Source organism: Staurois parvus, unplaced genomic scaffold (assembly GCF_062004578.1).
Source record: "Staurois parvus isolate SC_StPar_1 unplaced genomic scaffold, SC_StPar_1.0 ptg000365l, whole genome shotgun sequence".
Classification (NCBI taxonomy): domain Eukaryota; kingdom Metazoa; phylum Chordata; class Amphibia; order Anura; family Ranidae; genus Staurois; species Staurois parvus.
In genome coordinates, this window is record NW_028318161.1 from 5,623,555 (window position 1) to 5,635,885 (window position 12,331).

The following is a 12,331-nucleotide window of genomic DNA, read 5'->3' on the forward strand; positions in this document are numbered from 1 at the left end:
CACACCCGATTCACTTCAGGACCGATGATGCTGAGAATATATGACCAGGTCCCCGATGGGCGGGGCAAAATGCAGAACTGTATCACAGGGTGTGGCTAGTGCAATGCAGAGGCCGCTCCATATACTCAACATGCTTGACTCCTGGGGCTGGTTCTGAGCGATGTCCGCTCCCCCTCCTCACTCGAGATACTGGAACAGACTCACAACATTACTCCTTTCATTCCTTTGCCAGTGGGATGACTCTTCTTCTTGAATCCGGTTTCAGAGCAGCGCCACCAAGCTTTATGCACAGTCTACAGGATATTTTTGCCCCATTCACACAGAATGAATACACATGCACTTTCACTGGGTGAATGACTGTGCAAATTCTTTATGAATCAACCCTAAAATGTTTCTTTTTCTCCTGAACATTGGTAGCTGTAGATTTCAGCTTGAACATTTTCATTTTCAAAAATAGTTGATGGGTACAAGTTGACAATTTAAATTTTACATTTAGCAAAATCCAAAAAATTGTTCTAGTTTTAGGTAATAATGAGCTCATGTTGGCTTAAACTCTGAATAGCCTTATACATGTTGAAGCAAATAACAAAATATAATTGTAACGAAATATAACTGTTGAGGGCGACAAGGCAAGGAACATCCACCTCCTCCTGAGATAGCATCATTCTTTTAAATATCTTACAGTGTTCATACAGAATAGGGGATGACCAGCTGCCAACCTTTAGGACTATGAAAGCAGATTTTTGGGGGGAAAGAACAACCATATTTGCTAGAAAAAAATCTTAGTAAGTTACTTACTGTGTTACCTGAACCCTACATGTAGATAATACATTTTATCTGTGAATGATATACAGTAGTTGTAGACTTGTTCTGGATAGCCCTTTATACTGCATTCCTTCATCCTTTTGCTGAAAAACAATTTGTATAGGTCTGACCATCTTGCCTCTCCTCACAGTTCTGGATAGAGAGGACGATTTTTGCATCATTCAAATACCTGTCCAGGAACCAAAAGTGAAAAATACCTGCAAAGAATTGAGCTACAGGTAAAGGGAGGGACAAGAGAATTAGATCACATGGTATAAATAGACACACACACACACAAAGTATAACTAAAGGCATAATGTTTTTAGTTTTTGGATAGAGGGGAGATGGATTAGAACACCTGTCAGTATTTTATTGCTGCCCGTGTCCCTGTTAAGGAGATTCACCCTCTCTATTTGTTCTGTTTACCATTATCATTGAAAGTGAATGTAAAAGATAATCCCAAATTTTGGGATGTCCCCAGAAAAGTAATAGGGGGGGAAATCTTCCAATAAGGACACTAGTTCTGGTGGCCTGCGGGTCCCCAAGGAATTCCCTTAAATTTATACATATATGAATCAAGTGCACTTCCAGACAAATTGAACATAATTAAAAACCAAAAAAAGGGTTTAGAAAGTCCAAAGTTTGAAAGCTGAAATTTGAATTTATATATCTGGAGGATGGACTCAGTATTTTCTGAATATTTCTGATACAACATTTGCACTTGGACTTTGGACATTCTATACCAGTTTTTTTATGTTTTTTGTTTTTATGTTTGATTTGTCTAGAAGCGCACTTGTTTCATATATGTATATTTGCACATCACCATGTGTGTGGATGGTTGATGAGTGCACTCTGGATAAAATAATTACACTGAGCACAATATTTGTTTTATATTATTATACAGTCATAGCAAAAAATATTAGCACCCCTGCATTTCTGTCAGATAATGCGCCACTTTGCCCAGAAAATTGTTGCAATTACAAATGTTTAGGCATTCTCATGTTTATTTCTTTTATTTGTATTGGTATTACACAGAAAAAGTGGAGAAACAAAAATCCAAATCTGACATATTCCATGCAAAACCCCAAAAAGGGACTGGACAAAATTATTGGCACCCTCAATTTAATATTTGGTACCACAACACTTGGAAAAAATAACTGAAATCAATCGCTTCCTGTAACCATCCATGAGTTTCTTACTCCTCTCTACTGGAATTTTGGGCCACTCTTTTTTTTGCCAACTGTTTCAAGTCTCTCAGATTGGAAGGGTTCCTTTCCCCAACTGCTGTGTTGAGATCTCTCCACAGTTGCTCTATGGGATTGAGATCTGCACTCATTGCTGACCACTTCAGTACTCTCCAGCGCTTTGTCTGAAACCATTTCTGGGTGCTTTTTGATGTGTGCTTTGGGTCATTGTCCAGCTGTAAGACCCATGACCTCTGACGGAGATCCAACTTTCTGACACTGGGCCCTACATTGCACCCCAGAATTCTTTAGTAGTCTTCGGATTTCATAATGCCATGTACACAGTCAAGACATCCAGTGCCTGAAGCAGCAAAGCAACCCCAAAACATCAGTGACCCCCCCCCCACCATGTTTGACTGTAGGGACTGTATTCTTTTCCTTAAAGGCCTCATTGCTTTTTCTGAAAACAGTAGAATGGTGGGCTTTACCAAAAAGCTGTAATTCGGTTTCATCTGTGCACAGCACATTCTCCCAAAAGGATTTTTGGTTTCCTCAGGTAAGTTTTGGCAAACATCAATCTGGATTTTTTATGTTTTGGTGTCAGCAGCGGGGTACTCTTAGTTCTCCTACCATAGCGCCCTTTTCATTCAGATGGCAATGTATAGTGCGAGTTGACACAGTTGTACCCTGTGCATAAAGATCAACTTGAATTTGTCTGGAAGTTGATGGAGGTTCTTTATCCATCATTCAAACATAGACTATGGTTCGTTTTGTTTCAAATCGAATTTTGGACTAATTTTTTCGTTATTCGGTGATTCGGATGTATCAGAATTCTGAATTACAAAAATAACAAATGCAAATGAATCCGAAATAACGAAACGAAATTCAGCCAAAATTCGATTAAAAAACAAATTAGAAAACAAATTTGAAAATAAAATCGAACAAACATTTGAAAACAAATTTAATGTAGAGCTCCACCCAAAAGGGGAAGTTCCGCTTTAAGGACTGGTCCCCCACTCCCTGTTAAGGTTTGCCACCTTTGGGGAGCGGGGGGAACGGGTACCCGAAATTGACAGGTACCCGCTCCCACTTCCGCTGAGATTGCCTAAAGAAATCAGAAGTGGAAGTTGCCCTCCCCCCTCCCCGTAGACTTGTGGGACACAACAGGCCCCAGAAGACTACAGGACCATTCACAAAGCGCAGGGGTACTCGCGCATGCGCAGTGAGCACTCGACTGTGAAGCCGCAAGCTTTCACAGCCAGGTGCCCACACTGAAGATGCCGGCGCTGGAAACAGAGCAGTTTGTGAAATGGGCTGCGGGGAGGACACCACGGGATTGAGGGACAGGCAAGTGTCCATTTTTTAAAAGTCTGTAGCTACAGTTTTTCTTTCTGCCCCTTCAAATTTTTTTGTCACTGCTGTCGAAAATGAAAATTTCGACTGCTTTCAAAAAGATTTCAATCAAATTCGAAATTCAAATTTTTTGCCCTGATTTAAGCTGGCCATACACGTGTAGATTTTCGGCCGAGAATATTCGTGAGAAAAGTTGTACGAAAATTCTTTTCCACATTCAATGAATGGACGAATGCCGTTCGAAAACTGTCCTTTGCTTTTAACATTCAGTTTTAAAATGAATGTAATTTCTGAACGATAACCACATAAACTGGCTGAAAATTCGTTTGATCTAGAAAAGTTTTTCTTCCTGCCCTTCACTGCTGTCGAAAACAAACATTGATTTGACCCCACTAACGATTAGAAAATCAAATGAATATTGTTGAAACGAATATTCTCAAACTAAAATCTACCTGTGTATGGCCAACCTTAAGCTGGCCATACACATGTAGATTTTCGTCCGAGAATATTCATAAGAGAAGTCATGCGAAAATTGTTTGCACATTCGTTGAATGGACGAATGTTGTTTGAAAATTGTCTTTTGCTTTGAACATTTGATTTTAAAATGAATGTATTTTCTGAATGAGAACCACATACACTGGCCGAAAATTCTATTCATGGAGAAAAGTTTTCCTTCCTGCCCCTTCAAATGTTTTCACTGCTGTCGAAAAAAACCATCAATTTGACCCCATTAATGGTTATTATTATTAATTATTATAATACAGTATTTATAAAGCGCCAACAGTTCGCTCAGCGCTGTACATTACAAAGGGGGACAGAACATGTGACAGAACAATACCAATACAATGCAAAACATGAGGGGATCAAGGGCCCTGCTCTTTTAAGCTTACAATCTAGGAGGGAGGGGATGGTGGCACAGGAGGAGGTAGCTGTGGGGGATGGAGTGGTAGGAAGAGTGGAGGAGGTCGGCAAGTTAGCAGGGGGCGGGGTAGGCTTCCCTGAAGAGATGGGTTTTCAGGGTGTGCCTAAAGGAGAGGAGAGTAGGTGATAATCTGATGGGTTGGGGCAGGGAGTTCCAGAGGATGGGTGACACCCTGGAGAAGTCCTGGAGGCGGGCATGGGAGGAGGAGACCAGGGAACTAGAGAGAAGGAGGTCTTGTGAGGAGCGGAGTGTGCGTGCTGGGCGGTACTTGGATATTAGATTATAAAATCAAATGAATATTCTTGAAATTAATATTGTCAGACAAAAATCTACATGTGTGTGGCCAGCTTAACTTTTCAAATTCAGTTTAATTTTTTCAAATTCGGTTGAAATCTTTTTGATTTCGAATTTTGTTGAATCAATTTCGAATGTGAATGACCTTTTGAATTTGGTTGAAATGCTTTCGAATGGAATTTTGCACGTGTCTATTCAAACAATCCTTTGTTGCAATCTTTGATCAATTTTTCTATTTTGTGCACATCCAGGGAGATTAGCTACAGTGCCATGGACTGTAAACTTCTTGACAATGTTGCACACAATGGACACAGGAACATTAAGATCTCTGAAGATGGACTTGTAACCTTGAGATAGTCCATGCTTTTCCACAATTTTTGTTCTCCAATCCTCAGACAATTCTTTGTGTTCCACACGGAGCATGGAGGAGAGAAAGAACAGCAGACATACAACAGAAAGGTTCAGTCCATATTAACTGGTTGCCAGTGTGATTTCTGTATTGTCAGCACCTGTTAATACAGGTGAGGTTGATTAAAACTTATAGGAACATCATAAACTCGGAATGAAAATTTTTCTTACAATTTTGAGAAAATGCCAAAAATTTTGTCCAGTCAATTTTTGGGGTTTTGCGTGGAATGTGTCAGATTTGGCTTTTTGCTCCTCCACTTTTTTGTGTCATACCAATACAAGCAAAAGATATAAACATGAGAATACCAAACCATTTGCAATTGCATCAATTTTCTGGGCGAAGTGGTGCATTATCTGATGGAAATACAGGGGTACCAATATTTTTGGCTATGACTAAATCCCAGGGATTTCCTCTCACCTCCTGTTTGGCTACGGGACAGAAAGTGAAGAGAAATGTCCACAATGGAACACAGATGACAAAAAAAAATCTGACAGGAGTTATAACCCTCCCTTACACTATCTAAAATGTTAAAAAAATGTGCCTATAGTTCGTCTTTAAGCAAAGAAATAAATGTGGACACAGGCAGGAATAAGATGTCAGAGCCATTTTATTGAATATCTGTGCAGTATATTGATTTTCCCAATTCCCATGTAGCATCAGTTTTTATTCCCAAATTTTGTGGGATAAAAGCCAGAGGGCCTTTATATTATACTAGTAAAAATGAGCCTGTTCCAGAAAGGGCAAGGTTGGGAATAGGGTACGGGTAAGGGGTGATGGAAAAGTAGCAGCTCAGAAGGAGGCAGCTGTATTGGTGACATGAAGAGAGTCCTGCAGATATGGTCTTGGGAAAGGGAGAGATGTCAGGTGCAGTGGTCAGGATGAGCTGGCATGCAGATGTGCTAATGGGTGTTGAAAGAGATTAGTAAGTATTATTGGAATGGGGATTTGTGCAGTCATGGTGTTAGGGGCAGGATTAATTGCTGGCAGACTATCATGAATAGGTGGCAGATTGTAGTGCTTGTCGAGTAGCGGGTTTGTGGGGTTTTATGCTTACAGTGTACTGGGAGCAGGCGGAGGGGTTTGATTACTGGCTAAAGCAGTGAGTCGCAAGAGCAGAGGGGGTATAGTTCTGGCAAAGTGGTGAGACAAAGGCAGCAAAGTGGCAAGGGGCAAAGGAATGGGGAGTTTGGAGGGGGTGGGGATGAGTGTGAGAATTGGTCTATAAAAATGTCCCCAAATACAATTTTTGTATTTCAAAAACATTATCCCATCTAAGCCAATGCTTAATTTATATATTTGTTGTGAACATTACATTTCAACGTGAAACTAAGGGGAAACAAAAACATAATGTACTTCCTATATTCTTAAAATAAATGATCAGATTATGGAGGATGGAGCGTATGAAAACATATAACACTAATCAGGTTACTAGCTCCTGTACTTCATTTGTATTCCTATCAAGTTCAAATTCATATTTAAAAATACAGTGTATATATATATCTATCTATATATATATATATATATCTATCTTCACATAGAGTTGATGCGGTTTATGGGAAGCAGCAATGTAAGCATGTAAGCACAGCAGGGTCACTCTGTTCTCAATTATCCTGGTGAGCTTTGTTGTTTGGGTGAAGAAAATGTAATACTTAAGAGTGTTCATTTTTTATTTCATGCTTTAGCTTCTCCTTAATCTCAGAATGAAAGATTTCACTTAAAGTGGAACTGCACTGCATATTAGCACCACAAACTAAAATGCTATTTAATAAATTTTTAATAATCAGAGCAAACTCCTCCATCCAAAGTGCTGAGCAAACTGTTGGCGCTATATAAATCTTGTATTATAATAATAATCCATGCCTCCATGCTTTATTTTGCTGAGAAATTACTGAGAAAACACCCCCTAGCATTTCTGGGGCAGATGATTCATGTTGTATTTATTCCTGGAATCCATCTGTCCATAGCTTAGGCATGCAGGCAGGAGGGCATGCTTAGCTGAGACATCCCCTCCTGAACACTCCTGGGATACATGACATAATTTGCCTAGGTCTGGAGATTAGGAAGTAACTAAAGAAATGTAAAAAAAAATGTTTAACACAAGTAAATATGATATACTTCCCTATCTATTTACTAATGCTAACAGCATAAAGATCATACATATTAAAAATAGTCAATGTTGATTGAGAGAGTGAAGTTCCACTTTAGGTAAGCATGTGGAGTGTTATGTTATACTTGTCTTTAGAGCAGTCGTGAGGTAAGCTGGTGCTTTAGTGGAAAATATGTGACCGAGGATGGGCGTATATTATATAAATTTGAATTTTTGGGGGGTAATCGTGTCCCTTTATTTATACCTTTCAGCATGTTAAATTCTACATTTTTACTACTGTTTATTATTTTCCTTTAGGACCTTTAGCATAGAACATTTTTAAATGCCTTTTGATTGCTTCCACTTCCGCTATGCTGACCAATCCTCAGACCCAGAGAAGGAATGAAATTTAGCCAGTTCAGCACGGATTGAACAATTTTGATCCATGTATGGGCACTGTGTTTGTACAGTAATTGATCTACCAATCAACTTCTGTAAAACTGCCCTGCTAGAAAACTTCCTCTCAATCAGAGCTGCAGGCTATAGCCTGTATCACTGATCAGTGTATTCCCTACTGCCAAAATACAATGACACAGCAGGAAGAATTTCCCCATCCACCTCAAATGTATGGATGGGGAAATCGGGTCAGTTTTTTTTGTTTAACCCACTGGTCAAATGAACCAAAAAGGAATCATTTCTAGACAGCATAAACCAATGAAAGGAGTCCAGAAAACGTCCATAATAACTAGACTATAATAACAACAGGCACTTCTGAGTTTGATGCATTTATAGATGTTATTCATAAACAGCTGGTTTACAAAGAATGAAATAATTTTCTGATTTTTGACCATCACTTTCTATACTGTTCTTCACAGATTATCAACACATATACCTATTCTCCTTCATCTCTGCCATCCAATCTGCCTTCTATCTATATTTCTGTCCTGCGGCCTTCAACGTCACATTCCAAATCCTTCACCTAATGCAGCAATGCCCAGACCCAAACTCAGCTTTGGAAAGAATCACTCCTGCCACCTCTGTGCTCTGGGTCCCCCCTCCTCTTCTGTGCTATTCTATCTAAAACCAACTGTAATTTATGGGAGGAGATCATATCATTTCCCCATATTACTGATTACTATTACAGTACAGCAAGTTCCGCTAATTCCCAGGCCATCCTCCCATAAGCTTCGCTCTTCCCTGGGAAGGTACAGCCTGTACATAAAAACTTTTATAGAAATTTGTGTCATTCACAGCTTTCCAATAATCAAAATAAATCTTCAACATGAAATCTTTCTACTTTTCCAGGTTAAAAACCTCTCATAAGAAAATACTCTAATAAAGATAGAATTAGTGTAGAACAATTATAATACTTTCCCACTTCTATAGAGGGTGCTATTACAAGAAGTGCTATTCCTCCTGCTCACTCATCACAATAAACTATGACAAAATCATTCCAGCTGAAAAATACATGTAAAAATCCCCCTTATAAAACAAATTAAAATTTAACAAGGCGCTTCTATTTCATAGATTACATTCTGTGTAAAAATAAATCATATTCTACTTTGTATTTGGTAAACATTATCTAAATAATAATTTCTATTTTATTGCACATTAAACTGTCTATAGACTCCCCAAAATATTCTAGTTCTACACTGGATTCTCTGCTTACGCAGCCTTGGCGGTGTGCGAAGTACAGTAATCCATAGCAACCATTGCCCATTTAGGCAGATTAAGGAAAGGTAGTTGGTCATTATGGGTTACTCACTGTACACAGAGTATTTTATCACATAAAATAAAGTTTGTCTGAACCCAAATTCATTCTATATTCTCTGTACCAACTACCCTCAGATAAACCAAATCACATTACAAGTCAGTAAGGTCTCTTTGATATTTTGTTCCTAAATGCCTACCAGATCCTGCCTGGCCGGGATAATAAAAAGATATATGAATTCTATAGGGTTCCTCATCGTATAAATAGGTATGCAGAAGCCATGTTTCAACCACATGGCAAGGAGACCCCTATTTCTCCAGTTTTGCCTCTGAGCACTGGGCAGTGTTTCCTCACTCTGAGAAATGCAGGGGGGTTCCTGGACAGAGTTGAAATTGGCACCCAAACATATTTTTTCCTGTTATTACCTTTTTATTATGGAAGAAAAAAATATTTTTCTATTTGGTTAAATAAGTAGAAAAATGGAACAGATTCCTAGAAAAAATGTCACATTTCCTTCTATATGCATGCCTGATGCCCGATAAACCGACTGGCAAAGAGTGATGCCATGGTTAAAGGTCAGTACTGCCAGCAAGACTCAATAAAGCCTTAATGAGACCAAACAAAGATTCACAGTACCATGTCTGAGTCCCGACTTAACGGTCAACTGTGAAAAGCTGCCAGCCTTATTAACTGTTAGTTCTAACAGTAACAGGGGCAAGCAAAAGGAAAATCCCCCAGTATGCCTGGTTCTTGCCATTTACAAAGTCTTGCCAGTCTGGTAAGAACACTTTAACTGTAAGCATTTTAGAGTAAGGATCTTATGTTACTCTTATGAAACTTCTATTTATACTACTGTAAAATATTTTAATATTCTGGAGCTTTTCCGTTTCTTTACGTTTTTCGCTCCATAAATATCATTTCCCCCAGTGTGGACATGCTATACACAGAGCTAATAATCACCACATAGATAATGAGCACTTTACAACACACATAAAGCATAAAGTTATACATAGTATTTGTTCTAGTTGAGAACATCTCTGTTCTTGTTTTTCTGTAGAATTTCAGAGTTTAATTGCATGAGCTGAGGCGTCCTCTCTGCACCCAATAAGTAAGAAACTGCCAAACAACTGCATACCCAACATGTCATACCAGTTAATGAGGTGATGAACTGTGCTGTGCCACAGTACTGTTTCTAGTATGTCATCTTCTATTAAATACTTAATACTTATCACCAGTTGCTAATATTGCAGCGTTTGCTAATTGCCATTTGCAATAAGCCGCCATTGCTTGTGAACTTCTAGATGATCATCCACACCCATGTCAGGAAACTCATCCTCAGAGAAGCTAATGTGAAGACAGGTGTCATTGGCGGAGGAGAAGGGGAGCGTGGTCTCCACATTCAGTGGCTTTACCAATCCATTACATGGAGGAGTCTCAGGCACAATAGTTGGTGTGTCTTCCAGGTTGTCATAGCTGCTGGTGATGGAGTGGAAGGTCCTGTTCTCTTCGATGGATTCCTGGTGGACAGGTCTCCCCTTTATTGGGGGCAATTCACTATTTTCAAAGCCAGGGAAATAGGAGTTTTTAAATGTTGGGCTAATCTCTTCCATCTCAATGGGTGTTATAGAACATGAAGTGATGGTGGTGAAACTGGTCAGGTTGAGGCTGGTTGGTATGGTCACATTCTCTGTAGATTCATTTATTGAACCTGATAAGATTTTGGAGGATCTCTTCCTGGAGATGGGAGGAGGAGGGATCAGCTTCGGGATGGAGTGAAGAGGCCTTTAAGATAAAGAAGGTAACATTTTGTCAGTTTCCATCTGCATTATTAATATTTTCACTTTACTCTTAATGGAAACAAGCCATAAGAGATATATGTGGGCTGAAAACACCACTTGCCTGGCTGTGATGCTGATGCTTTAGCATCAATAATTTCAGCCACCCAGTAAAAGAAAAGTGAGATGTTGTGACTTTTTTTACAGAATGGTTTTTCCAAGTCTATGACATAGTATTAAAACCATAAACATCCATGCATTACTGGAGTGATTCTAAAAAATTCAGCTCATACTTCTCCACCTATATTTGAAATAAGGGAGCGAGACCCCTAATAACATATGTGCTTGGTTATCATAGCTCAGAATAGGAGTTCGCTGCTGAGGCTTCCACAAAAGAACAGCACAACATCTAAGACAGTTTTTTGGCCCTCTAGGTACATTCTAAAGAGTGGCATGTGACTTACCGTCAGGCAGTGTGGCCAGTGACTAACTTACTGGTGACATGTGCCTTACTGACAGGCTATGTTACTTACTGTTCAGCGACAGATGACCTATATTTGATTTACTACCTGGAGACGTGTGACTTGCTAACAGGCAATGTGATTTCCTGACCAGTGGTTTACTGTCAGTAAATGCAAATCGATTACCAGTGACTTGCTGAAAGTAACAGATAATTCTGACAATTCTTTAAATATACATATCTAGTACTTCACTGAAGAACACAGAACTGCATTCTTTGATGCGTGGCTATACATTTGCCTACAGGAAGTTTGGACACTGTGGGCCAGCTACCTAATCTTACATTGACTTTATGTCAACATCTAACAATGCAAGGGAATACCCCCCAAAAAGGAAGTAGAAAGCTGTGTCTTCTACTAGAGAAAAAGATTATACAATAAGTAACAAAAAGCTTATTTTTTCCCAGTGTGTATTGGAGGATGCAATACTGTATTCTTCAACATGTGTGACCTCTGAAAGCAGTCCAAAGATGAAGGGAGGGCAAGGACACAACAGGAAAATAGGGTCAAAGATCCTTGCAACCCTGAAAGAAGTATTCTGAACATTTCACATTACGAATTGCATCAAAAGCTACTTTACACCAATGTAGCTAAATCAACCAGATAGAACTAAATAAAGGTGTAAATCAAAGACCAGAGAGCAGCATTGCAATCCTGGGAAACTGAAAGCCGTGAGCAGTACCAGAAAATGGGGGAGCCCACTGTTTCAGGGAATAAGCATTAGAAATTATTTGACCAGTATATCTGGATATTGATACACTGGAAGACAGAAAAGCTGTAAGACCAGTTTATAGCACATAATAGTAATTTGCAAGAGCCCAGGTCTTGCCGATTTTTAAAGCAGGGGTAACCCAATGCTACAACATAAAACAAACAAAAACTGTATGCACCAACCTAGTGCAATAAAAAATTATTTAATATTAAATACATTCACAAGTTATGTGGAAGCACAAGCATATCAGCAGCCTATGCAGAGCAAAAGCTCATGATGTAAGTGGAAACAGCCCCACCATGGCAAGCAATAAGTAGTTCAGCAGGCTGAACTCTCCTCTATGGCTCTCCAAAGGACGATGGCCAATGTCAGCAGTTGTGGTGTCCTGGTGGCTGGAAGACTATAGTACCCAGGCAGGCACCCTCAAAACATTTTTCCCAACATAGAAAATGTTGTATGAAAAGATTTGTGCCATATATTCATATATAAATAAAACCTAGCAGGGCACCTGCAAATACAGTGATCCAGGATATGTGAGGCCATTGCAGTAAACTTAAAGTGAT

General features: G+C 39.3%; 1 protein-coding gene across 2 annotated transcripts in view; it reads right to left on the reverse strand.

The window, feature by feature from the left end:
- Window positions 1-1,790: 1,790 nt before the first annotated feature.
- Window positions 1,791-12,331, reverse strand: part of LOC149456307 (carboxyl-terminal PDZ ligand of neuronal nitric oxide synthase protein-like) — a 176,492-nt gene continuing 165,951 nt past the window's right edge. Inside the window, exon 10 of one of the 2 annotated variants that reach the window (XM_089685237.1) lies at window positions 1,791-10,545. In XM_089685237.1, the coding sequence (XP_089541363.1) occupies window positions 10,020-10,545 (526 nt within the window). In that variant the 3' untranslated portion in view covers window positions 1,791-10,019. The remainder of the gene's footprint in view (window positions 10,546-12,331) is intronic. The other variant, XM_089685236.1, reaches the window with a different exon arrangement.